The sequence below is a fragment of the Mytilinidion resinicola genome, assembly GCF_010093595.1.
Source record: "Mytilinidion resinicola strain CBS 304.34 unplaced genomic scaffold BDZ99scaffold_27, whole genome shotgun sequence".
Lineage (NCBI taxonomy): Eukaryota > Fungi > Ascomycota > Dothideomycetes > Mytilinidiales > Mytilinidiaceae > Mytilinidion > Mytilinidion resinicola.
Window position 1 is genome coordinate 439,079 of NW_022985463.1, and position 25,686 is coordinate 464,764.

General features: G+C 51.4%; 13 protein-coding genes across 13 annotated transcripts; 6 read left to right on the forward strand and 7 right to left on the reverse strand.

Moving 5' to 3' along the window:
• Positions 1-322: 322 nt before the first annotated feature.
• Positions 323-4,750, reverse strand: BDZ99DRAFT_512158 (uncharacterized protein). The gene is made up of 7 exons (XM_033724605.1): positions 4,188-4,750; positions 3,704-4,139; positions 3,448-3,648; positions 2,437-2,964; positions 1,720-1,840; positions 1,247-1,665; positions 323-1,193 (listed from the first exon to the last, which is right to left on the reverse strand). The coding sequence occupies exons 1-7, from the start codon at positions 4,436-4,438 to the stop codon at positions 516-518; spliced, it is 2,634 nt and encodes an 877-aa protein (XP_033570347.1). The 5' UTR covers positions 4,439-4,750; the 3' UTR covers positions 323-515.
• Positions 4,751-4,930: 180 nt separating this feature from the next.
• BDZ99DRAFT_468340 (3-carboxy-cis,cis-mucoante lactonizing enzyme) lies at positions 4,931-6,355 on the forward strand. The gene is made up of 4 exons (XM_033721219.1): positions 4,931-5,165; positions 5,211-5,319; positions 5,374-5,847; positions 5,896-6,355. Exons 1-4 carry the CDS (start codon positions 5,022-5,024, stop codon positions 6,249-6,251), a joined length of 1,083 nt encoding a protein of 360 aa, XP_033570348.1. The 5' UTR covers positions 4,931-5,021; the 3' UTR covers positions 6,252-6,355.
• A 480-nt stretch (positions 6,356-6,835) lies between these two features.
• BDZ99DRAFT_399859 (methylcrotonoyl-CoA carboxylase subunit beta) lies at positions 6,836-8,806 on the forward strand (the record flags this gene model as incomplete). The annotated part of the gene is made up of 5 exons (XM_033716152.1): positions 6,836-7,317; positions 7,369-7,442; positions 7,491-7,601; positions 7,652-8,420; positions 8,515-8,806. The coding sequence occupies 5 exons, from the start codon at positions 6,836-6,838 to the stop codon at positions 8,804-8,806; spliced, it is 1,728 nt and encodes a 575-aa protein (XP_033570349.1).
• A 468-nt stretch (positions 8,807-9,274) lies between these two features.
• Positions 9,275-9,903, reverse strand: BDZ99DRAFT_526742 (uncharacterized protein; the record flags this gene model as incomplete). Its single annotated transcript, XM_033726168.1, has 2 exons — positions 9,275-9,609; positions 9,648-9,903. 2 exons carry the CDS (start codon positions 9,901-9,903, stop codon positions 9,275-9,277), a joined length of 591 nt encoding a protein of 196 aa, XP_033570350.1.
• Positions 9,904-10,478: 575 nt separating this feature from the next.
• On the forward strand, positions 10,479-11,221 carry BDZ99DRAFT_503396 (uncharacterized protein; the record flags this gene model as incomplete). The annotated part of the gene is made up of 3 exons (XM_033723960.1): positions 10,479-10,867; positions 10,919-11,048; positions 11,083-11,221. The coding sequence occupies exons 1-3, from the start codon at positions 10,750-10,752 to the stop codon at positions 11,219-11,221; spliced, it is 387 nt and encodes a 128-aa protein (XP_033570351.1). The 5' UTR covers positions 10,479-10,749.
• Positions 11,222-11,284: 63 nt separating this feature from the next.
• On the forward strand, positions 11,285-11,818 carry BDZ99DRAFT_468343 (uncharacterized protein). Its single transcript, XM_033721220.1, has one exon. It carries the CDS (start codon positions 11,290-11,292, stop codon positions 11,590-11,592), a length of 303 nt encoding a protein of 100 aa, XP_033570352.1. The 5' UTR covers positions 11,285-11,289; the 3' UTR covers positions 11,593-11,818.
• Positions 11,819-12,293: 475 nt separating this feature from the next.
• On the reverse strand, positions 12,294-13,215 carry BDZ99DRAFT_482228 (uncharacterized protein; the record flags this gene model as incomplete). Its single annotated transcript, XM_033722468.1, has 2 exons — positions 12,294-13,000; positions 13,068-13,215. The coding sequence occupies 2 exons, from the start codon at positions 13,213-13,215 to the stop codon at positions 12,294-12,296; spliced, it is 855 nt and encodes a 284-aa protein (XP_033570353.1).
• Positions 13,216-13,696: 481 nt separating this feature from the next.
• BDZ99DRAFT_482229 (uncharacterized protein) lies at positions 13,697-14,481 on the reverse strand (the record flags this gene model as incomplete). The annotated part of the gene is made up of 3 exons (XM_033722469.1): positions 13,697-13,777; positions 13,880-14,134; positions 14,380-14,481. 3 exons carry the CDS (start codon positions 14,479-14,481, stop codon positions 13,697-13,699), a joined length of 438 nt encoding a protein of 145 aa, XP_033570354.1.
• BDZ99DRAFT_171832 (uncharacterized protein) lies at positions 14,467-15,214 on the reverse strand. Its single transcript, XM_033712980.1, has one exon. The coding sequence runs from the start codon at positions 14,971-14,973 to the stop codon at positions 14,581-14,583; it is 393 nt and encodes a 130-aa protein (XP_033570355.1). The 5' UTR covers positions 14,974-15,214; the 3' UTR covers positions 14,467-14,580.
• A 766-nt stretch (positions 15,215-15,980) lies between these two features.
• Positions 15,981-17,095, forward strand: BDZ99DRAFT_491764 (glycoside hydrolase; the record flags this gene model as incomplete). The annotated part of the gene is made up of 3 exons (XM_033723122.1): positions 15,981-15,987; positions 16,311-16,582; positions 16,637-17,095. The coding sequence occupies 3 exons, from the start codon at positions 15,981-15,983 to the stop codon at positions 17,093-17,095; spliced, it is 738 nt and encodes a 245-aa protein (XP_033570356.1).
• Positions 17,096-20,091: 2,996 nt separating this feature from the next.
• Positions 20,092-20,875, reverse strand: BDZ99DRAFT_468346 (uncharacterized protein). Its single transcript, XM_033721221.1, has one exon. The coding sequence runs from the start codon at positions 20,857-20,859 to the stop codon at positions 20,377-20,379; it is 483 nt and encodes a 160-aa protein (XP_033570357.1). The 5' UTR covers positions 20,860-20,875; the 3' UTR covers positions 20,092-20,376.
• Positions 20,876-22,052: 1,177 nt separating this feature from the next.
• Positions 22,053-23,127, reverse strand: BDZ99DRAFT_453703 (short-chain oxidoreductase; the record flags this gene model as incomplete). Its single annotated transcript, XM_033718342.1, has 3 exons — positions 22,053-22,537; positions 22,597-22,778; positions 22,841-23,127. 3 exons carry the CDS (start codon positions 23,125-23,127, stop codon positions 22,155-22,157), a joined length of 852 nt encoding a protein of 283 aa, XP_033570358.1. The 3' UTR covers positions 22,053-22,154.
• Positions 23,128-24,599: 1,472 nt separating this feature from the next.
• On the forward strand, positions 24,600-25,625 carry BDZ99DRAFT_171872 (uncharacterized protein). The gene has a single exon (XM_033712981.1). It carries the CDS (start codon positions 24,756-24,758, stop codon positions 25,353-25,355), a length of 600 nt encoding a protein of 199 aa, XP_033570359.1. The 5' UTR covers positions 24,600-24,755; the 3' UTR covers positions 25,356-25,625.
• The last annotated feature ends 61 nt before the right edge of the window (positions 25,626-25,686 follow it).

Below are 25,686 nucleotides of genomic sequence, written 5' to 3' on the forward strand. Positions count from 1 at the left end.
CTTGTGCTAGATACGGTTTTGGTCCCGCTCTGATTGGAGGCGCCGTTTTGGGGGCCATGATGGCTGAGGAGGGACTGCAACGTGGATGTGGTGGAGTAGCTTGCTTTTTACTGTCCACACCACCTTGCATGGCCTGGGCAAAATCGAACGATGGGAAATATGATACGATGGCGACGGCGCGTTGCTGAATGAATGCTAGAGGCTGAAGGATGGAAATGTAGACGTCGGATTCCGGTGTATCCAGATAGCGGTGCCAAGAGCTATTCACGTGGCTCAATCCAGAGTAGGATGTGCAACCCCTGAGAACTCATAGAATGGACTAGTACTTTACATCACATCCTAGAAGTGCATTGGCCTATGTAATAATTGCTTTAAACTGCCAGAGCGATGGTTCCTGTTACATCGAGACCATAGTTCCACACTTATCGAAGCAACCCCAGACATAAACTCCAAAGCAATGCCTTAGATCCCAAACCCCCCTTTTGCGCTCACAAGAATGATATTCGAGTAGATACCTACTCTCGGTACTCCTTGTTAAACGCCCGCCCTATCACCATCCTCCTAACCTCGCTCGTCCCAGCACCGATCTCATACAGCTTCGCATCTCGCAGCAACCTCCCTGCCGGAACCTCATTCATGTACCCCATCCCACCCATGAGCTGAATAGCATCTAGGGCGCATTCTGTCGCACGCTCAGCAGCATACAGGATGGCGCCCGCGCAGTCCTGAGTCAAGATAGGGCTGCCGTTGTCGACCGCTGCTGCAACGGCGTGGGTGTAGGAGGAGGCAGCTTTGTACTTCGTGTACATATCTGCGAGCTTGCCTTGGACGAGCTGATTGTGGGCGATTGGGGTGTTGAACTGTTTGCGAGTGTGGGTATACGGGAGAGTGATGTCGAGAGCGGCTTGCATGAGACCTAGCGGACCAGCGCTCAGAACGAGTCGCTCGAGGTCCAATCCCTCCATCAATACGCGCACGCCCTTGTTCAAGGCTCCCAGTACGTTCTCCTTGGGCACAAATACGTCGTCGAAAACTAGCTCGCCGGTATTTGAACCCCGCATGCCTAGCTTATCGAGTTTCTTCGCGCAGGAGAAACCTTTGGTGGTAGTTTCAACGATGAATGCCGTTATACCCTTACTTGCTGCGTCCGGGACCGTCTTTGCGTAGACGATGATATAATGTGCATCCGGGCCCTATGAAAATCAGCATTGTCTCCTTTCCTTAAATCACGGCCCACCCTACTCACATTCGTAATCCACATCTTCGTCCCATTAAGCAAATACCCCCCATCCACCTCCTTCGCCGTCATCTTCATACTCACCACATCCGACCCCGCCGAATGCTCCGACATCGCCAACGCCCCAATCTTCTCTCCCGCAATCAGTCCCGGCAGATACTTCGCCTTCTGCTCCGGCGACCCATTCAGCATGAACTGGTTCACACACAGCTGTGAATGCGCGGCGTAGGAGAGCGCAATGCTGCCCGACGCCCGACTTATTTCCTCCATAATCACACAGTGGGCTTGGTATCCCATCCCCAGCCCGCCGTAGGCCTCATCTGCGGTCACGCCGAGGAAGCCTGCTTCTCCTAGCTTTGGCCATATCTCGTTGGGGAAGGCATTCGTGTGGTCGGTTTTTTGGGCCAGGTCTTCGGGGATTTCGCGTCCTGGGGTTGCAATTAGCGTAAATATTACATGAAAAGTGGACTTCGGGGGCTTACTTGTGAACTCCTGCACGCTCTCCCTAAGCTCATTCAGGTCTTCTTTCGTTGGCGGGACGAATCCCTTCGGATGCTTGGAACTAGCCGCTCGCCGCGTGTTTAGGGGTGTGAAAGCTGGTTTCTGGCGACATAGCTGGCGGACGCTGCGCGCGAATAATCGGGGCGGTATTATGGCGGCCATTGTGGTTGTGAGGGCTGACACGGCGAGTTGTGATGGAGTTGCATCTTAAAGATGCGGAGGCCAAAGTGTGGGGTCGGCCAGCGTCGGCGTTAGCTTTTCGCAATTCGGAGCGAGGCTGAGAAGTGTGAATTACCTGCCGGATACCGGATGGTGCTGGATGTTTTCTATGGTCAATCGGGTGGTGCCGTGTCATCCGAGCTGCGTTTACGATGATGAAGTTTGCTTAGAATTTAGTGGAGTTAGATGTATCCATGGATTTATCTAACCACAACCTTGGAATCAAACAATTGCATGTTTGTATGCCAATGCGAAGAGATATAGACCCGACAACTTCGAATTGATACTCTAGAATATCATCCCATGCGCACAGCCACTTCTCAGAACTACCCGCAGGCATATCCCATTCCTCATTGCACCAAACCTCCCTCCTTTCCTTATACCTTCGCCCTTCACGCCCCCTTCACAATCTCCTCTACACTCTTCATTTTTACCCCATTATTCTCCCCCACATCCAACGCCACCAAAAACCGACTCACACAATTATACCCCGCCACCACCGCTGTCAACTCCACCACATCCCTCTCTCCCAACCACTTCTTCAACTCCCCAAACACCCCCTCATCCACCACAACCCCTCTAGTCATCTGATCCGTATAAGCCACCACGGCCCACTCCCTCTCCGTCAATCCCCCTTCTCCACCTTTGCCTCCCTTGCCCACCTCCTCCCCTCTCAAAACTGTTGCTAGCCCCTCGGCTGTTATCCCGGCTTTGAAAGCGAGAGGCGCGTGCGAGTTCCACTCATGCACGGCGGAGTTTAGAACTGCGACGCGGGAGATGGCGAGCTCGCGGATGGAACCGTCCAACTGGGTTTGTATGCGCAGGGCGCCGATGAAGGAGTTCCAGCCATCGGCCACGGGAGGAGAGTGGAGGAGGGCGAGGTCCAAGGGAATGAGGGGCCGTGGAGCGCGACGGGCGGCGATGCGGCTGTAGATGGGTTCGAGGGAGGGAGATGGAGGGGTTTTGGGGGCATAGGGAAGGCGCATTGTTGATGTGGTGGTTCTTTGCTGGATTGGTGTGGTGGGTAGTTGAGAGTAGTGGTAGGTGAGGTTCAGAAGGATAGAACTTCGGAGGGAAGAGCGAGACGAGGTAGGATCTAGCTGAGTTTAAGTACTTGTAGTTCGCGTGCGTTAGTTAAGAATCGGCATTTGAATATGATTGTTGCGGCATTGAAGGAGCATGAAGCTCCGATATTCGGATTGCTGAGATCCAGGTAGCCCGTTCTTGAGCTGCCCGTTTCGAGGGGATGAGAGCCCTGGATTAGAGTTTCGGATAAGGTCAAAAGCAGAAACTCAGATATCATTCATATACAATATTTACACGATTGAATGAAGTACTCAGAGGGGAGGGAAATCGTCAGAAGTCGCTCTTCAGATGGCTGACTAAGCTGTCCGATCCAAAATCAGATATCAAAACACAAACTCCGTGCAAAAACCATCGCTACAATCACCATGTTTTATCAACCGCGAACATTTCTACAACCGAGCAACTCCTTCCAAGGGCGCAGTATTTACTTCCCGCGGCGCCAATCTGATGTTGTATTCGAGATCAAGTTTGGCGTTGGGATCCTTGGAGGGGTGGAAGTCGATGAGCAAATCGTCCTTGACAGCAAATACAGTATCGTTGGAAACATATGGGTCATCCCGGGGATATAGCTGGGTAGTCACGGGCTTGTACCCTTCCGCAGTCATCTGGAAACGACACAATCAGCAACGCTCAAGTCACATGCAATCTGGAGTCACTTACCATCAAATGAATATGAGCAGGTCTCATCGGGTGGCGGTCTAGTGCTCGGAAAAGAGCACCAGCAGCACCATCAGTTGGCAGAGAGTACGCAGTTGGCTTCAGGCAGTAGAACCAGTATTCGCCCTTTTCGTTAGACCTGAACTTGCCCCTTAGGTTGTTGGGGGCCTGGTTCTCTGGGTCTTGGAAATCGTATTTGCCATTGGCAGATGCTTGCCAGATGTCGATGACGGCCCCGGGGATAGGCTTCTTGGTGTCGAGGTCGGTGATCACTCCGTGCATAAGCGTCTTCTGGCCATTCGGAGGAGGGTTTATGATGATAGAACCGCCATTCTCGCGGAAAGGGGCATTGGGACTCCAGAAAGGGCCCAAGATGGAGGAGGAGGTGGGCTCTTCGCCGTTTTCGTTGATGTGTTTGTGTGCGATTTCATCCACCAGGCTTCATCACTGTCAGCGAAGTTGCAACTTTCCAGCCACGGATACTCACGATTCAAGGCCAACAACGTCGGAGATACGATGAGCCTCGTTTCTTGTGGCAGTTGAGGTTTGACCAATCAAGTTGATGAATTTAACACCGGCCATCCACTCGTCAATGGTAAGCTCGACCTCTCGGGTGAAGTCGTGGAGATGCGTGATCAATGAAGCCATGATCTCTCTGGTTCGAGGGTCGGTCTTGGGCCCCATCGCGTCAATGACGCTCTGGGTAAAGTCTGGGTTGAATCGCTCGGATCCGGGCATATCTGCGGTATTGAGAGTTGGAGGTGTGGTAGTAAAGTGGTATGAGAATTGCTGATGCGACAACTGTAGGTAAGGGATGATGTTGAAGTATGAATGCGTTGTTCGAGGACCATTCCAGGACCAGCCTTCTATATAATATTCCCTCCCCTCATGGCACAATCCCGTCCCTCTTGGCCGGTGTCAGGTCACAAGTGCCACGAATCGTACCTAGAAGCTGGCGGCACATCAACCGGCTCTTCGACGGGATCCCTTAGTCTCTCGTGAAGACCCCTCGATCCCCAGAACCCCACATGTAGGGCAGCTAGTATCCAATGAGCAGGGCTGTATTGGGGAAGAAATAATCATCCCTGGATGAAAGCTTTGCCGGTCGCATTCCCGTCCTTTCACCCCGCACCCTAATTAGCCCCCCACTAATGACGCGGGTGCTAATTCGGTATATACCTTTTTTCTACACGCGTTCTATTTACTTTTCAATTCCGAGTCCAGTTTCCGAGTCGGACTCTCCGGAAGTCAAACCATGCTGACATTTTTGGTCTCAGGATCGTTCTGACGTCCCCAGTGCATTGCTCCAAAGCTCAGAAGAATGAAGCACCATTTGATGATAGGGACTTGGACCCCGCCTGGGAGTATCTATACCGTAGAATTTGACGACGAAGCTCTCAGCCTAACATTGATTAAGAAGACCAGTATTCCAGAGGATGAGCCGATATCATGGATGACATTTGACGTAAGCTACTCTTAAACACATGCGGCAATCGCTAACATTCCGCAGCATGCGCGAAAGAACATCTATGGAGCTGCGATGAAAAAGTGGTCAAGCTATACCGTGAAGAGCCCTTCTGAGATTATACACCATGCATCGTACCCCCTAGGAGGCCACCGTACGTCCAACTTGGCCCCTTTCGAAGTAATGGCTTGACTTCAACTTCTCCCAGCGAAAGCGGCCTCTGCCGACACCAAAACACGGGCTATATTTGTCCTTGCTTCAAAGAAGCCGCCTTACCATGTATACGGGAACCCATTCTACGATTATGCGGGATACGGCAACGTCTTCTCTATAAACAAAGATGGAGGTCTACAATCGAATGTCCAAAACTACGAGTACTCAGAGAAGTCAGCAATTCACGGCATGGTCTTTGATCCTTCGGAGGCGTACATATACTCCGCAGATATGTGGGCGAACAAAATATGGACGCACAAGAAGGACAGTGAAACAGGACACCTGACGCTCGTTGGCAGCGTTGATGCGCCAGCTTCAGGGGACCACCCGCGCTGGGTTGAGATACATCCAAGTGGGAAGTACCTGTATGCACTGATGGAGGGCGGAAACAATCTCGCGGTATACGTGATTGATGAGAAGACATACATGCCCGTGTTCACACACATCACGTATCCCCTCATACCGCCAGGTATGCCTTCCAAATTTCCGGGCTGGATTCAAACTGATAGTGGTATAGGCATCTCGAATCCCAAAATGTACCGCTCCGACGTCGTCTTCCTCACACAGAGTAGCGAGTATCTCTTCGCGACCTCCCGCGCCAACTCCTTCTCCCTAACCGGCTACATCGCCGCCTTCAAACTGAACTCAGTTGGCGCAATCGAGCGCCAGATCTGCCTGAATCCTACCCCGACCAGCGGAGGTCACTCGAACGCCGTGAGTCCTTGTCCGTGGACTGACGAATGGCTGGCTTTGACGGACGATGAGAAGGGTGGTGTAGAGATTTATCGATGGAATGAGGAGTTCCTTGCGAGAGTCGCGAGGCTAGACATACCAGAGCCAGGATTTGGTATGAATGCTATTTGGTATGATTGAGGTAGCTTAGGTGTGTTGTTGGCGGCCTGTATAGAGTCGTTGAGGGTTGCTCTGTACGCTTTGAGCTCGATGCTGAGCTGCAATGATACCATGTGCACAGTAGTCTTGTAGAAAGTAAGATATTAGAACTAGTGAAGGGCACGATTGTTTACTTACTTGGGTGCTCGAGTGCCCCAGTGCCTTACATCTCCCCTCCAGATTTCGAAAGCCTGATATATACTTTGACATTGTGTATTACACGTAATTATACGGTCACTCTGATAAGTGTCATTCATCAATAGTAAAGTGACCACAGCATTCATTCAATATTCCCCACCAACCCTTCACCATTTTCGGTAAATCCACCCTCCGGTCGGCAACAAGCCTCCCTTTCAAAGTTCCTGATCCGAGTAAGCCTGCAAGCTCCCATCCCAGTTGATCAACCTAGGTACTGAAATACCCCGGAAACTCAGAAGCCGAAGCTAGCCGTCCCCGCGTTTTCACGATCCATCAAGAACAACTTCGCCCTCAACCCAACCTTTACATTTCAAGCTTCAAGCTTCTACTTCCCTACAGCACTCCTATTCTCTCGGCCCTTCGCAACAATGGCCGCCGCAATCCCCTCCCGCGAGCTCCTCCACCTCTTCCGCTCCTCCCTCCGCGGCACCTCCGCCCGCCCTCACCTCCGCCTGCATCCCCGAACCTGCGCACGCGCAATCGCAACACATACGCACTCCCAGCATGCAGAGGCTATCTCCATCCTTCCGACAGCCGTCGACACCAGCTCTGCGGATTTCAAAGAGAACAAGCGGCAGATGGACGAGCTCATGGCCAAGATGACGGAGCTACACACGCGGATCGCGAAGGGCGGACATGAGAAGGCGAGGGCGAAGCACGTAGCCCGAGGAAAGATGTTGCCTAGGGACCGTGTCACAGCGCTCATAGATCCGGGGACGTCGTTTTTGGAGCTCTCTCAGCTGGCGGCGTATGAGGTGTATCCTGGCGAGGATGTGCCGGCGGGCGGGATAGTGACGGGGATTGGGACGGTAGAGGGCGTGACGTGTATGATTGTCGCGAATGATAGCACGTAAGACGTCCAGAGGGTGTTTTCTGGGGAGTGAGAGCTGACGTGGTGTAGGGTCAAGGGTGGGACGTATTATCCCATTACAGTGAAAAAGCATTTGAGGGCGCAGGCGATTGCACAAGAGAACAGTGTGTTAATTGATTTCTCTGGGATGGATGACTTGCTAACGTGTGTAGGACTACCTTGCATATATCTTGTTGATTCGGGAGGAGCCAATCTGCCTCATCAGGCGGATGTCTTTCCTGATCGTGATCATTTTGGCCGTATTTTCTTTAATCAAGCTAGGAGTATGATTATTTTCTTCTTTCTTTCAAGCTTCAATGCTGATATCACTCAGTGTCATCCGCTGGAATACCCCAAATATCCGTGGTAATGGGACCATGCACAGCCGGAGGCGCCTACGTCCCTAGCATGTCCGATGAATCTATCATTGTCGCCGAACAGGGTCACATTTTCCTTGCTGGACCTCCATTAGTAAAAGCAGCCACCGGCGAGGTCGTCAGCGCAGAAGATCTCGGCGGCGGCAAGCTTCACAGCGAAATCTCAGGTGTGACCGATTACCTGGCTGTCGACGACGCCCACGCCCTCGTTCTCGCCCGCCGGAGCATCAGCAACCTCAATTGGATCCGAGGCCAAGCACCTCCTTCGTCCGCAGTCACCAAGACCTATAAAGAACCCATCCACGACCCCTCCGAGCTCTCCGGCATCGTTGGCACCAACCTCCGCCGCCAAATCCCCGCCCACGAAGTCATCGCCCGCATCGTCGACGGCAGTGTCTTCGCCGAATTCAAGCCAAACTACGGTTCAACCCTCGTAACGGGCTTCGCGCAAATCTACGGCCATCGCGTCGGCATAGTTGCCAACAATGGCATCCTCTTTTCCGAGAGCTCGCTCAAGGGTGCTCATTTCATCCAGCTCTGCGCTAAGCGACAGATCCCGCTCGTGTTCCTGCAGAATATCTCGGGCTTCATGGTCGGCGCGGATGCGGAGAAGGGCGGCATTGCGAAAAATGGCGCCAAGTTAGTGACGGCGGTTAGCTGTGCGGAAGTGCCGAAATTTACCGTTGTTTTTGGGGCTAGTGCAGGCGCGGGAAATTATGGCATGTGGTGAGTACCTTGTTGTTTCTTTCCTTGTCTCGATGCTCTGTTTGGTTTAACTGCATCTGCCTTTTGATGGAGTCAGGTGGCTGACGTATTATAGTGGTCGCGCATACTCTCCTCGCTTCCTGTGGACGTGGCCAAATGCTCGTACCTCCGTCATGGGGCCTGAGCAACTATCCTCAGTCATGGAAGCTGTAGGTAAATCAGTGGATCCAGATCTGAAAGCAAGAATCGAGCGCGAGAGCGAGGCGACGTTTGGCTCGGCAAGGCTCTGGGATGACGGTGTCATTCCACCAGAGCACACCCGGAGAGTCCTCGGAATGGGATTGCAAGCTGCAATGGGCGGACAGGCGAAGGAGGTGGAGACTACCTTCGGCGTGTTCAGGATGTAAAGGCCATGCAAGAAAAGAAGCGTATTTATATCTCATAACAGTACTTGGCGGGGCTTAGATCATGCATATCATTATGCTTTTGCATCTCAGAGGAAATCTGGTATTTAGAGAACGGTAATCGGCAGCGATAGCCCGCCCTGACTCCATTCAACGCTCTTCCTGTCTCCAGCATCTCAACTCTCATTAGTCACTCATGACCTTCTGGCCTTGGAGCTTTTCACAAGTACCTTATCAATGTCTCTCTTGAGCTAAGTATAGTCCGATCAATATGCACATTCATTTCTTACTCGTCTTGTTGTCCTTGATTAGACAAGTTCCTAGTGGGTGAGATAAGATGGCGAGGGAATTAGGGATAACGATGAAGAAACGCAGGTACAAAGAACATAATCTTTCAATTTGCTCTAACTAGCAACATCCGAAGGTTTTCATTCCGTCTCATATGAAGAACTTCCGAACAGGTCAAACCGCCTAGCACAAAACACCAATCATTTTCTCGGCGTCGTCTTCGCTGATAGAAACCAGTTCCTCTAGGGTACTCTCTCTTTTGTAGCCATATCTCACATCCCTTCGCTTGTCCATATTGGTTTTCAGCATAGCCCCGCTAAATACGACCGAGAATCCGTTCGCGGCCTCAAAGAATAACTCCGCTCCAGTTGCTTCCAGACCGGTCCTCAGTACGAACTTCGACCGGTTCGAGCCGCTACGTCCTTGAACAACGAGGATGAAGACAACGTCGGATTCCTTCACGACGGGCTTCCGTGTTGTCTGGTGGTAACGCGGTGGGAACCCTCTGATGATATTCCCTGGGTGACATGTATTTTCGGGCATGCCAATGCCTGACTTGCTTCGCATGTTACAAGGCAGTTGGTAGCAGGAGTGATCGGAGAGTTGGCGAGTGATGATTGTGGTTGCATCCAAGCGTCGTTTTGCCCGTGACGGATGACGTTGATGAAGCGCTCTAAGTCGATTTGAGACATGTCGTGCCCTACGATGTAGCGAGGCTGGTCGCCGAATTCTGGGATGACGGATGCTATGTCGATTTGAGAGCCGGCTCTTTGGAGGAGGTCGGAGCCTTTGCGGACGTTGTTGCGGCCCATAGTGATGATAGTGATTGCTGAGAAAGGAAGAAACTTTTGGAGAAGACTGATTGTCGGAACGCAAAGCGATCTTGGTAAGGAAGCTTTTATAAGCAGAGGCCTAATCAGTCCCGCGGAAAGACTCTCAACTCACTAGCGGTGAGATTACAAGCATATGTAATCGTTATCACTCACGTACATCCAAGCACCACGAGTCCATAAGTTCAGGCGCTCATTTTCTTGCAACTCGCCGTAGTCTTGAACTTCATTGGCTTGCGATATGCACGTTCGCTTGGAGACACCCAACCCAGGCCGCATTCAGAACTTTTGAGTCCTTGAACAGGGATGTCTAATGATGTTGCATGGGACTCTGATTGTCGGGTCGGCACCGGTAGGCAGCTAACAAATATATAAGAAGACAATAGTTCGTCGCTATGGAATAATCACTTCTTCATTCTCTCTCGACGCTCACTCTGCCCGCGAACTTCAATCGCGCCACCGTTTCTCCTAAATAATACTTAAGGAGCTGGCCTCCGTCAAGTTCCCGGCGCGAGGCCATAACACTACTCATTCATTATATACGCTTGTTTTGCAATTTCCAAACCAACCTTGTTACTGCGACCCTGTCTTACCCACTCTCGAAGTCCTTTCGACTGACCAACCATCCCGAATCTTGAGCGAATTCAGCACTAAACATAACCAAACCGAACCCATTCAAACACACCATTCTGAATTAAGCAGACGAGGTGAACACGCTTCGTCACATTCGGGATTTGCCACAGTCCGGACTCGCAGAGAAGGCATCTGCACCATTGTCAACTCCTCCGTCCCTCCAAACACCATCCACTACCGGCTCTCTTCCTCATTATGCTTCAACTTCACCCAGTGATTCTCCTTTCACGCTCTCTTCAGAAGTCTTCAGCCAATCGGGCAACCTTCTATGCAACATATGCGGAAAGACCTTCATCAAGGCACACGCGCGAAAGTAAGTCATATATCGTTCACTTTGATGCCACCGCTTAGTCATTACCCCTAGCCAGCACCGCAAGGGTCATAGCCGAGACTGGAAGTGCGCCGAGAATGGCTGCAACCACGCATGCGATACCAAAGCTCACCTCAAAAAGCATGTTCACGAAAAGCATCACGCGGACCCAACGCGGACATACGTATGTCTTGAACGGTCTTGAACGGTATTGTCAGAAGTACGGTCATCCATATGACCGTCGGGCCAACTACAAGCGGCACTGTAAGGCTTATGCGAAGTTCCATAGGCATGAGCTCGGCTGAACTTGATGCTGGTGGAGGATTTGATTGGAGCTTGCTTGGCTATAATGTCTGACATGACGCTCGTTGATGAATGAAAGCCTATTTGATGCTAATTCGCTTCCAATTCTAGCATATGTCTCGATGGCCGAACTTCTTTCAAGATCTACCGTAGCACCTTCGCAGATCACCTCGCACTTTGCGTCCCAAAAGAGTAATTCTCGCAACAATGAGCACCTATCAACCCACCTCTTTCAGCTACATAGCCCCGCGCTAAAATATTCCCTTAATTACAATTCCCCTGACTTCACCTCTCTATATAATATTCTCCCTTCCCAACCTCAACCCCTTCAAAATCCCCCTCAACCTAAACCCACCCACACACCTTTCACTCTTCAGTCCACCTCCCCAATCACTCCACAATGTGCCTCCTCCTCCTCCTCCTAAAGTGTTTCAAGAAACCCGACAAATCATCCGACACCGCCACGCATCCACATCCACAGATGCAGCACGCTTACGCTCAACCACCGCCATCCAGCGTTCCACCCCCGCGATCGCGACTGCAACGCCGGAAATACGAGGACGATGTTAGGCAGTATGGTCCAGCGGTTGCGCAGGCGAATTGGGAGCGAAGGAGGGAGGCGGCGATGAAGGCTTTGGGGGGAGGCGGGTGAGTGATGCTTCTAAGGTAGTGGGCGGAGGGGTGCTAATGGAGACTAGATGTTGAGAAGAGGTTGGTGGGCTAGGAATTGAAAGGGCAGGGTGCGGGTGAAGAGTTGGGAGAGTTCGGTGGATGTGCGTGAAAGGTGCTGATTAGGTAAGAGGCGTTGAGGATGGGCTCTGTTGGAGCGAAGGGGGCTGAGAGTCTAGAGAGGGCGTTGGGGGTTTCGAATAATGTGGCTTCAGTCGATTTTAGGAGATAGAGTCTGGTGTTATTGACATACAATGTCGACGCGCAAAACTTGAAAAAGAAGCGACGTGCCCCGAAGAAGTACGAATCACCTACAACTCTAATGCCTTGGAATTTATGCGATTCCAATTCTCGGCGAAATTATTTTTATCAGACGTGAATTTTGGCAGAATTACACATACTGCCTTCTGGTTCAAACACTGGCATACAATAAAGTATGATGAGTTCTTTTGCAGCTTCAGCTTAAAAGCGGTGTCCTTTCGTTCTCGAGCGGGCCCTTCCTCTCCTTTCGTAATTCTGACTTGACATGAAATATCGTCCAAATAGCCAGCAGACCTGCAAATGGAAATGGGCCAGCCCACCCAACTACATATACAGCCGCTTTCGGCAACGTGAACACAAGAACTGTAAGAAGAACAGCAAAGACGTAGAAGTATAGCATCCATACCACGCTCAGGTCCCAGATCATCCTGCGGAAGATCGGGCTACTGTCATATCGCGCAATGAACGCTTTGCGATACTCTAGCCCGCCGCCGCCGTCCACCGCCACAATGTCTTCGACAATGTAGAATATTGCTGGTCTCACCACATTTCCAGCGTCCAGACTGCCAAACCGGAACGGCAGCTTCAGTTCAAGGCGGCTGAGAGCCAATGACAACAAGGCGAGAGTGGCCACGAGGTACATGAGCACCGCTGCTGGTAATGAGATCAAACGAATCTGCAAATCATGGCCGTCCTGATCCGCGTCCCCTCTCGCGAGAGCAGAAGTGATCAGGGCGGAAATGAGGATCAAAGCCAAAAAATAGCCCCATTGGAAGATATCGAGAGCGTGGCGTGGTGAGTTGAGTGGACGGTATTCTGGTGAAGAGCGAGTCAGTTTCCAGACGCGGTCGACAATAGCGATAGCTGTGAAGATCCCGAGGACTGCCGTTGGGAGTGTCAAAACTGTGTTACATCGATTTGTTTAGCAATCACATTCTTTGAATTGATACCTGAATGTGGAAGATCGTACCGTGCAGGCGATCTATTTCTGGCTTGCCATACCAGAGACCGTAGAATAAGCCTAGATTTATGAAGACGGGAGGGATGATGATGACAGTCCAGGCAATTGCAATAGATGCATACCGGCTGTGAAGACTGTACGGGAGCTCGACAACCATTTTTAGCTTGTATTCAGAGCCGCAAATCAAAGATGAACTGGATACTGCTTCTTGTGGAGAGGGAGAGGGTGTATTGACGAAGTGGGAACGCGGGGCGTAATTTTGCTTACAAATAGGGGATACGGCGCTAGTCCTATTGTATATAGCCCTTGAAATAGTGGATCTCAGCGTCCACAAGTCGCCTCAATCTCAACCTCACCCACGTCCCCCCTACCCGCCAGCTCTTTCCGCAAGAAAATGAATCACTAAGGCCTAGCTCTCTACTTAGAGCCAAGTGCTCCTAACAGACAGCAGTAGGTGTGACTCGCAGCCTGACTGTTATTGCTTCGGAGCATTCGAAGAAGAGGACGACAGCAGGGGCGATATAGAATACCTAGGTAGTCGATCCAATCTCTTCCCAATCAGGTATGTTATGTAGATTTCTCAGTTGACATCAGATGCTTCTAACGTGCTTTGAATTTCTCGGGTCGGGTCAATCTACCTAAACCAACAACCCCGTCTTTCGTCTTGCCGCAGCATAGTGACCAACGTTCCAAGGCCCAAGGAATTGCAAGCATCCACACTAAGACAAGATCTATATACACTCAGACATCCTTAATAGTGAAAGCAAGAGTAGGAACACGCTCGCCATTTCCGTCATCGCGAAAGACGATGACAGACTTACAGTCTTCAAACCAAAGTCCGCCTTGTGACTGATCAGCATCCATGCAGTTCTCCTCCCGTTCGCAGACGCAAGCAATGCTTGGCCCTCCTGTGTTGTTGCCGCAAACTCGACTCGTTCTGGCCATTGTCCAAGCTGTTTGCCGTTGTTCGCAAGCGCTTGTTGCACGACTTCGTTGGTCTCGTCGTTCTCGACCGGAGAAGAGATGATGTAACGCAGACTCTTGACCTCGCCACCAGCAATTTGCTTCCACTGGAGCTAAGATACGTCGGCCCATTGCGCGAGAGCTGGCCAATCGCGTTGTGGGACGGGAGGATCCTGCTTCGGGGCTTTGTATGCGCAGCCGTACGCTCCGAACATGACGATTGTTCCGCTGGCAACGTTGTAGAAGGAGGAGTACTCCGCGTGAGTCGACTATAAAAAAGCATTGTCAGCGTCGCTTTTCCGGATGCCGTCCCCTGATCGCCAGAAGTCATTCTACTATCTCATCACAACAAACTTACAGCACGTGCATTCCCATCCACATCATACTCCAACTCATGTTCCCACACGATAAAGTGGTTGTCGCCAGCAGCACCCGCAAGCAATTTCGGATTGTCAAACATGGTGGTCGATATCCCGAGCCCTGCAAACGCCCTCAGGATAGAGCAATTGACCGTCCAGGCATCCGGGTAGTATGCACTGAAGTCGGCACTGTCCCATCCCTACTTCTTCAAATCGCTGAAGTCGTTCCATTTAACGATTGTAGAGGGGAGACCTAGGATCTTGGCGGCCTCGTCGTCACTAGCCGCCATGGCTTCCAACATCTTCGCGCCCTTGCAGGCGAGTTCGTCGAATCGACCGTCTGAGAGAGCCGGTGGGGGCCATGCTCGGGGATGCAGGAGTCTCTGAGAGATGTTCTGTAGATCTACCTTGAGGTTATCGATGGGGGGAAGGTGGTCCGAGGGAGGTGAGTATGGCTCTCTCGACACCTTTTTGATAGTTTGTTTCAGGGAAGTCAGAATAAAGACGCAGAGGAGTGCCACAACCAACATAATCAACCCACGAAAGTAGCGCATGTTGGAAAGTTGGGATCTGCGATACTTGCGTAAGTGCATGCTGATTGGTATAATACACTTGGTGTGATGGTGGTATAATAACGCTGGTGTGTTAAGTCGTCCGAAGAGTACCAATCACCTAGAGGACTATCATGAGTCCGTCCTCAATTCACCACGTTTAACCATTGAAGCCGCTGTTACCCCCCAGGGGGTCCTCCTGACTTGTGGTTAGTTACTTGCTTATTTACGCTTAGCCACTGTGCATCGTCAAAAGCCGAGAAATGATATACGACTTTCACCCATTCCGAACATGTAAGTCTCTCTCAGTACATAGCCTGGCAGTCAAATTTATGGCCTCGTCTATATTTAAAGATTCATATCCTCTGTTTGTCACGTGAGTCAAGTAGGTACACGCAGTGCATGAGCAAGCAGTTGGTTGTGGTGTTTTCTATACCTTCCTAGAGCAAGAGAGGGAGCTGTGGGAGCTCCTGCCTTGCATGTCAGGGGCGTACCTGCCAGAACCGTACCTGCCAGGGGCGTACCTGACACCATTCCCGATCCGTTTCCTTCTTTCTCACTCTTCTTCTTCAACAACTTCGAAAACAATTCCGATCAACAAGCACTCAACAAAAGCTTCGGAATGTGGAGGTTCGTAGCTATTGCCCTGCCGCTGACAGGCACAGCAAGCGTTGCAAGTCTTGCGAGTGCGCTCGATCAGGTATGCATTTCCAACGCCAGTGCAGTGTACCTCGTTCTCTTTCTTCTTTTCTGGATAAGAGCTAATAGTGTCCATCTTTTAGGGCCATGAAGGCTTCAGAGCTGCAGATTCCCCTCGCCGCGACTTAGTCTCTCGCTCAAATCAATCGATTGCCCACCAGGATTTCTCCATTTCCCCCCATTACCCATCGTCGACATCTCCGCCGATTACATTCTCGGCCAGATCGCCACCAATGAGTCTTCCGGTAACCATCAAATTGGAAATGCCACTGGCTTTTCTACGCTCGTCGATGGTCCAATTCAGTGCGGCCCTGGCAGCCCTTGTTTCGACGGGTCTTGCTGCAATAGCGATGGAAAGTGCGGCTTCAAGCCCGCTCACTGCCACCCGAATCCGCCGGCCACCTGCATCTCCAACTGAGATGCGAAGGCAATGTGCGGCGTTGACTCCGAAGGCGGAGATAAAAAGTGCGGCTTGAACCTTTGCTGTTCATACTACGGATGGTGCGGCACTGAGGCGGTTCACTGCGGGGACTACGACTAGGACGGCAACTCGACTCCATGCCAAAAGGGATTTGGTGGCTGTACGGTCAAGTCCTCTCCAAGCTGTGGCCCTGGTAGTGGAACTGTCAGTGGTGGTAGGAAGATCGCCTACTACCAATCTTGGAATATCCGCACTCGAGCTTGCAATCGCATCTGGCCCGAGCAGATCAACACGACTGGTCTTACGCATCTATACTTTGCATTTGCCTACATCGATCCTGTCACTTTTTCGATCGTTCCAGCCGAGCCTGCCGACGTTGAGCTCATTCCACGATTTACAGCTCTGAAAACCCAATCCATGCAGACATGGATTGCCGTTGGCGGATGGTCATTCAGCGATCCTGGACCGACCCAAGGGACGTGGTCCGCTATGACCAGTTCCAAAGAAAACCGAGCATCGTTCATCACGTCGGTCATCTCTTTCATGAACTAGTGGGGGTTTCAAGGCCTCGATCTCGATTGGGAGTACCCTGCCACAGACGTGCGAGGAGGCCATGAAGAAGATACCGCAAATCTCGTGTTTCTCGTTCAAGAATTGCGGGCAGCATTCGGAACCCGATACGGTTTAAGTGTCATACTGGCCCCGGACTACTGGTATCTACGAGGAATGGACCCTAAGGCCATGGAACCCTACGTAGACTGGTTTGGCTTCATGGGCTACGATCTGCATGGTGCCTGGGACGCAGCTGTGAAAACTGTTGGGCCTATCATTCGTCCTCAGAGCGACATCCGGGACATTGACAAAGATCTTCTGCCGCTCTGGTTTGATGATTTGGATCCCCATAAAGTCAACCTCGGACTCGCATACTATGGCCGAGGGTTCACTGTCAGCGATACAAAATGCATGTACTTTGGATGCACCTTCACTGGTCCCAGCAAAGCGAGCAACTGCACTCAGACTGAAGGCTTCATGAGTGATCGGTAAATCCAGCAGCTCATCGAAAGCAAGGGCCTGTATCCAGAGATGATCCCGAACACTACGGTCAAGCAAATCACTTGGGATGACCAATGGATCGGTTACGACGATGAAGAGACTTTCGCCATGAAGGTTTCTTTTGCCAACGATCGCTGTCTCGGAGGCACCATGATCTGGTCCATCGATTTCAACTCTGGAATTGGAACCGGAGATGATCCTTCTGGTGGGAACGATCCTGGTGCACCTAAGGACTTGACTGGGGACTACTACGTGGACAACTCGGTGTACAGGGGCCCCAATCCTAGCATTCAGTGTGTACCTCCATGCACTATTATATTGCCTCCATACCCGTTACCTTCGATGACGACCATCAGTTGGCCAGCATTGACAACCACCTTTCTATCTCTCTCCGGTGGCCAGACGTCAACGATTACTACGGTGAATCCGACCCTTGTCAATGATGCCCCGACACCCATGACCGAGACGGTGCTTTCAGTAAATGGTGGAAGTATATTGACCGTAACCACCACGATCAGCGTTCCTCCGTTCACGACCAACGAGATCAATTTCTGGCCAGTCTCGGTTGAGTCAACAGACGCGCCCAATGCAACATTCTATCCTCTTCAGAGCGTCGTTCCGCTTCCCATAGTCTGGACGCTTCCTCCCTGCGAAACCACTTTCCGGCCAAGTCACAATCCCGAATTTGAAGGAGGTACCACATCTGAGCAGCCGGTACCAACCATTTGCCCTTTAGGATCACAGACTATTACGATGCAGCTCATGCCTACGGTATCGATAAGTGTCCCACCGAAATCTTGGCCAAGCATGACCGGAATTCCATCAATAGCGTCTGAAAGCTTTCAATTCCCCTCCACAGTCTCGGTCGGACATGGGCGGCCAAAGCCTCAGCAAACCTGTACCCAGAATTGCGGCTCTAAACACTGCGAGAAGTTCGGTTGCGGCTGCGGCCCCTTAGGTCTATCGAGCGGACCCGGCTGCAACAATGGTGGTAAAACGTGTGGTCTCTTTGGCTGCGATGGCGGATGCGGCATCTTTGGATGCGGCGGAGGTTGCGGGCTTCTGAAATGTGGTGGCAAATACGGTCCTTGTTCGCTTGAAGAATGCGGAGGTCCAGGATGTATTGATGGTAAATGCTCCTCTGGCTGTCCCGGTGGTGTCTGCCCTCCCGTCAGCTCTCCAGGTAGGCCGTCGGACTCTCCTACGTCTTGCGAATCGTCGATGACAGCAACGAACGTCTTCGTCTCGTGCACTGAGGTGAATCCAACATCGACGAAGTGCACGACGACGGCATCGAGGCTCACTTCGGGCTGTCTTGTTCGAGGCAGTACAATGACATCGACTGGATTTCCCTCCTGCCCGCTCGTCACAGTAAGCCCCGATGGCTATCAGGGTAACGATGAGGACTACACGCCGCCGGGTGGTTGGCCTCAGCACCCGCCCGCGGTCGATCCTCAGCCAACAAGGACATCATCGTTGCATCCGCCTGAAATTGACCCTCAGCCGACCACGACATCGTCACATCCGCCCGAAATTGACCCTCAGCCGACTACGACGTCGTCGCATCCCCCTGAAGTCGACCCTCCGCCAACGTCAACTTCGAAGCCAAATCAACCTGAGATCGACCCTCCGCCAACGAGCTTGATAGTGCCGCTCCGAAGCATCCGTGATTGTGCCAGTCCAGTTGCCAGTCCCCGCTACAGCCGCTTTGCCAATACGATTGCTGACGAATTCGTGCACGCCGTTTGACCCAGTGCTCTGTCTGCGTACGCTAAACCGACCTCCTGTGATCATGATCAATAATGGGCGGCGTGACTGCGGCACGAACACAGCCTTAAGAGAAAGAATTACGCAAGGTGTCTGTGTGTCCAAACCAGGTGGCTACGATTACGCAGGAGCTTTAGAGCTCACAGATCATCATTTAGGAGTTAGCGTTCATATTTTCGATTGTTATTCTACGGTTGATAGGGGAACTGTGTGCCGATAGGGCGACGTATCCAGACGCTCTACGATGTATGCATAGGCAACGAGCGAGACAGCTGTATAGATAGGATTGCAACCTTTTCCATTATGGTTTTACTCTTCGCAACCTTCCTTAAAGGTTGCACACTCCTAAGTGACCGGTTTGCTGATTGCCATCGCGATGCCAGCGATCTCAATTCCAATTCAAAAAGCCAATCACACCTCCCAGCTTCCATCCCGTTTGGCTCCAACGCATCACTTCCCCTAACCCACGTATTCCTTCGCCACCCTCCATCCTTCACCCATAAAACCCCATCTCCCCTCTTAGTTCCTCTACTCCCTTCTTAACTACTTCAAAGAACACCACACCACATCCGAAATGTCCTATTGGCTCCCGCAATACTACTAACCCCCCGACGGCTCCACCCCCGGCCTGCGAAACGGCCAACTGATCAACGGGCTGGTGTATCCGCCGGGCTGGGTCGTACCGCAGGATCCTGCGCAGCAAATACAGCACATTCAGGAAATGAGTAGGGATAAGTGGCCGGGTGGGTACCAGGGGCCACCGCAGCAGGGAGGGGGGGTGCACCCGGCCTTTCTAGGGCGGCAGCAACAAGGAGGGGGAGGGGGGATTCAGGGATTCTAGCAACAAGGAGGTGGAGGCGGAGGAGCGCAGCAGGGTGGTGGGTTTGAGTGGGCGCCTAGAGGCACGGCGGCGTATGCGGATCAGTTGAGTGCGGTGCTTTTGAGTGATCCGAATAGGTTTAAGGAGAGGAATTAGGGAAGGATATCTGAGTTGATTCTATTCGGGGGCGAGCCGAGCGAAATGGTAGAGGTCCACTTTAGTGAGATTTGTAGGAATGCGTTGGATGGGTTAGGGGAGCGGTATGAGATTTTATATAGATGTGTGGTGAAACATAGAAGAGCGTCTGATGGTGCCTGGAACAGTGGGTTTGTGCACAGGAGTTTTACGTATCTGCTCTAGATTTACGACATTCTGGTCAGGACCTTTAAGTGAAGGGTTGCACCGATATTGTATTTTGTTTCTGATTTCTGAAGTAGCGTAGGTGACACTGTCAAGTGCATTGTCTGTTTACCCAGCGGCGGCTTTGCGATTTTCACACAAGTTCAAAATGAAAGTAGCCGAGTGACAAACCTGATTTTAATACAGTGAAGAAGGAAATCGAGGAGTATGTGGAATTTCCTCGCCGCAGTATGCAAATATTATACCCACAATGTGCCACTCCCATCCCCAGAACGGCCCTAGTACTACAGTATTGCCCAACCTAGCACCAAGAGTAAAAGAAAGCTTAGAAGATAAGCAGGCGGCTAAAGTTATGAAGCGCATCTTCAGGTATCGGCCCGCTGAATATCTGCGCATGCGTGATTCCAGTGTCGACATATTCGAAAAACATAGATAGTCGAATGCTCTCGAAGATCTTCCGCATCTCGCGGTCAAACTTGTGAGCGCTTCTATGTGGGGGCGGCACGGCTGCGACCACCTTATCGAACATGAAGTCGAGTAGGCTCTGCTGGCCGTCCCATTCAACTCCCTGAAGATACACGCGTTCGGTGTCGTAGGCGAATCGGATGACACGGTCCGTGGCTTGTTCTTCGGGGCTGATGCGAACACGGAGGGGGTAAAGGGCGAAGAGAGCGCGTGTGTTGATCTTGACGAGCAGTTGGAGGTTCAAGCGCTTGAAGAAATGCACCCATTCTAGGGGACTGATGGGAAAACGGTCGAGTTTGCGGGCATTAAAGAAGTCTGGGCGATAGAAGCCGTCGCCTTCCATGCGGTAGGTATTGCTGTAGATGGGAGGGAGGAGACGATTGACGGAGCGTGCGTAAAGGTTGTGCAGCTTGCAGCTTAATCGATGAGGTTAGTAAGATATACGCCGAGGCGACCTGTACGAAGCTCTCACTCACCGCAGCTTCTTTGACGTCTTGGATAATGCGGCCGTAGACCTTAGAGCACGGTCGGCGCGCAGTTTACGGGTGCCCTCCCACCAATCGATGCACAGGAAGATCGTATCCATCTTCGCAGAGCACTCCCGACAGGGACAAATATGCATGCTCCTCGCCAGTCCCATATCGAAGAACAAATCCGGGTTCATCGCATACGCCCGATCCAGCTCACTGCCCATCATATCCACCGTGTTTACAACCGGATATGGCATGATTTTGTCCTTGAGAAAGCGGTATCGCAGGTTGATGATGTCACGGGCGATCTTCGATTCGTTGACTTTGACCAACTCACGCAAGAACTTGCAGCTGGCCTGAATGCTAGAGATGTCATCTGGCGGGACGTATGAGAGGATGTTGCAAAGAATTTCGTTGGGCAGCCGTTCGAGATCGCCGATTCTGCTTCGCAGGGGTACGTCCTTTGGGGGCGGCATAGGAGGCAGGGGGGAGTAAGGCGCCATGATGTCGACTTGCGATAGTAAGCGACAGTTGGGTAGCAATCTGGGGGCGAGAACTTTTGGGGTGGATACCTGGGTAGACAAGAGTTGCCAAGAGATTGAGAATCACGTGAATGTCCAATGACGATGAGGGACAGTAAGATGGAGAAGCGAATTCAGACCAGATGTGGGGCCAAAAGCTGCTGCATTGATGATGGTGAAAAAGCTAGCTTTTAAGCAGTAGGAGGGAAGATGTGCACAAGGTGCTGAGTAAGGGTGTAAAATAAGGAAGGGGCCCGACAACGAACGTGTTGAGTGTTGGGGATTCACCTGACGCGAAACCACATGACGCAATAGCTCACCTTGTTCGCTTTGGACATACGGCTTAACTTGTACGTGCCCGCTTCTGCTTAAGGCTCTCAAGTCAACTCCCAAAAATCGAAGTGAGATTGAACTTTATCAATGTGTGCCAGACCGCCTCAGGCAGTGGCAGATAGGTGCCGTGCACAGACCAGGCGTGCGACCTATTACCCCGGCTTTAAGGAACTGCACAGCTCGTCATGGAAGAACCAAAATACAAGTGATGACAGAAAAGCTTCTAGTTTATCCGTAAAGGTTTTGATAGTGAAACGAGACCTAATAAGATGAGGGACAAAGGACAAACCTAGATTTAGCACAGCAATTTTGATCTAGTCAAAATTCGTGCTATTGATGATATGCTCCCACTCCTTGCAGATGGCCAATGTGTCCTCACACTTCTTCCGCACCAAGTCGAGCGCATCGACCCCGAGCGGCAGCCTTTCTGGCATTGCCTTACCCGCCGCAACTCCCTCTCCTTTGACGACGTCAATCATCACCTTGATCCCCTTCTTCGGATCGCCAGGCTCGTTACCCTGCAGTGCCTGCAAAAACTCTGCGGTCCCGGCCCTTAACGCGTCGTAGTCGCCGATCTCGCTTATCCGAGATTTGAAGTTGTTCGGATGAAGCACCTGCGTCCGAAAGAAACCTAGTTCGAAGATGATGGACTTGATGCCAAGATGGGCAACGCTTTCTTTGAGAGACTCATGAACTCCTTTGTGTTTGATCTTGCGTCAGCACTTAGCTATTGGAACCATGCTCTCTAGTACCTACCTTCGAGAGCAAATTTGGAGCTGGCGTAAGGTAGTCCGCTTGGTAAACCACCCCAGCCGTACATAGAACCAATGAAGACTACCGTGCCAGACCTTTTCTGGCGAAAATGCGGAAGGAGAGCTTGGGTAGCTTTGATCGACCCAAACAGGTTGGTCTCGTATTGAGCGAGAATCGTCTCACGACTAGAGATGTCCCGTTCAGCATATGCTTTACAGCGTTCAGACTAAGAAAGTGAGGCACGAACCTGGATTCTTCAAGGGTACCATTCTCCACATAGCCCGCGTTGTTGACCAAGACATCAATGCCACCATTTTCCTGGATGATCAAAGACATGATGGAATCGACCTCGAGTTTGGGAGCAGAGACATCAAGACTATATGTACTGGCGCCGGCTTCTTTCAACTTCTGGATCCTAGATATTGGGCCCCTCGACGTCGCAATGGCCTTGTCCCCTCGCGAGAGGATGCCGCGGATGAACTCCTCGCCAAGCCCTGATGAGCAGCCAGTAACAAGCCACGTCAACTGAGTCATCATGCAAATAGACTTATATCGTAGTTCACGGGGAAGCTTTATAGAACAATCAATGGCGGAAATCTACTCCCTTAGACTGACGATTTCTTTTGGGCGTGGATGGCGTAGACTTTGAGCAGGAAAGGGAAAGCTTTTGTACTAGGAACCTTCTAACTAATCTAGCATTCTAGAGCACGAAGAGTGTGATGAACGTACCTAGGCTGAATTCCACGTCATGGCTAATCAACGTTCAGCTTGCCGTCAGGGCCTGGTAAGCGCTACACTAATCACGTCAAGCTTCGGTCCGTCTGGCTCGAATCGCGCTCAAGAATGGAAAAAAGTGTTCTCTCGGTCGACTGAGAAGCCTCCCTTGGCATGCTAGTAGATCCCCTAAATTCAAGAGCATAGAAGATTGGGTAGTAGCGAAGGTGTCAAGCCGACCCAGTCGCGGGCGGCCCGCAATTCAAGTAGCTGGCTCTGACCTGATACGTTGAAAATCTATGCTTGAGATAGCGTGCCAAGGGGGGCGGCTCAGTTGACCGAGAGAACATGGTCAATATGTAAACAACTTCTCATGTTTATTAATCAAATAGTGGAAGTACTTGAATGTTGGGGAGCGTGGGCTGACTTTACAGCTCCTTGCTTGTATTCCTCAACCGTCTTCTTCCGTAAGCCCAGGTCTTGAGATGGAGGTTGATGGCGGTTGACGGAAGAAGAATTCAAGAGTGGAGACGACGATTGCCATCTGAAGTTGGATCAGAGAGCTAGTCTACATCGAGATGCTTGGCATCGCGTGAATAGCATGTGACTACCAGAAGTCTCTTCCAAATCGTGCAAGTTTAAGTGACTATTGAATTGAACGGGAACGTTATATATCAAATATCATATCTTCAGATATCTCTTCGCGTCCCCAGCTGCATCATTGCTCGACGTCCATGTAATGAACGCCAAGCTCCAAAACGGAGCATCAATAACCCCCTTCGCTTCTTCCAAATCCTCCGCCTCGCTCTCAAAACCCCACTACTCTCCGCTTTAGTCGCTTTAACGAGCACACCCGTGTTTCACGCCAATGGCTCCCTAAGCCGCTCTACCCTCCAACTTCCCCACATCCTGCCAAAACGCCGTGGCCTTAGTAAACTCCATATCCGCGCTTTTCGAAGCACAAACCAGATTATCCAAACCCCTACGCCCTCATAAACCAGGGAGAGCTCCTGTCCCGCGCTCGGACGCATCGTGTGTGCCGGATTACCTAGCAGCAACATTCTCCCCGTTTCTAAGGTTCGGAGCGTAAGGTTTCGCATTACGGCGAGCGGCCGCCGGACGCATGTGATTGCCATTTCCAATGCCTTTTAAGAGTTCGAGATAATTTCTGGCGTCTTTGAAGGTGTGAAGCAATTCGGTGTTGCTGCTGTCACGGGAGGGAGTCAGAGGTCGCGCTGATGGCGAAAGAGCTGGACCAGGTCTGGGGCGCGGAGGTGAAGGCGCAGCAACGTAGGCTTTGGGAGCTGTGCAGCTATTGACGCTAGTTCCGTGATTCGAGGCTTGTAAGCCGGGTTGGTTCGCAAGTTCGGAAGCGGAGAGCGAGAAATAGTAGATCGTGATATCGCTCGAAACAGGTTCGGTGGTGGAAGCGGAGGGAGTTGGACAATATGACGTCCAGTGAGAGAGTAGAGAACATCAGCTACCAGAATCAGGTCGGCGAAAGCGTGATGCTATATGAGTGTGAGAGTCGCGCAGTCTGTGTCATTCGGAACCGCAACCACCTCTGCCGCAAATGTAATCGCCGCTTCAGCACCAGGAGCCGTCTCGAACAGCAGCTCAAGAAGTGGTGTTCGACGCATCTAAGACCCCGACAATCGCTTGGGTCAGACAATTGCTGGCCATCTGACTTCTCCAGGTTTCGAATCTCTGGTGAGGCGAAGACATCTCGTTCCTCATGCTCTTCAAATCTGCCTCCAAACTCCAATTGTCTACCACTCTGGTATCTCAGGGTCGAATTGCAGTGTCGCTACTATGAGGTGATAGAGCAGGTCTTTTCTCGAAGACTTGAAAGTGGTGGTTTTATTGCGCAGAGCGAAGGGCGGCGCTCAGCCCGCTGCGGAAGTGCGCCTGTCACGATGAATGTAGTAGAGGGGTTTTTTTTTCTTACAAGTAAGCAAGACTCCCGTCGCAGGTGGCATTTGAGGCTCAGATTCATTCGTGGAGAGATAAGTGGAATGCAGGTGGCTGGTACATTAGAAAGAGCGTGAGTGAGATATGAGAGTAAGATATCGGCGGACAGTTCCCGTGGGCACGTGTGTGGTGTGAGGGTTTGCACAGCAGTGCAGCGATCCTAAGGGTATATATTTTGAAATATTTTGGCAGTTCTCAAATTATCTTTGCGGGAATGCGGAATGCGGGATGCGGGGTGCAGACATGCTGGAGATTGTGCAGTGGTGAACACTAATATCTTCTCCATAATACAGGTACAGCGCTGAGCACACTTGTCGGTATCTGTCGGTATCTGTCGATATCTGTCGGTATTGATAATTTTTTGATTTTTGTCCCTGGGTGTGGGCCTGGGAATCTTGGACAGTGCTT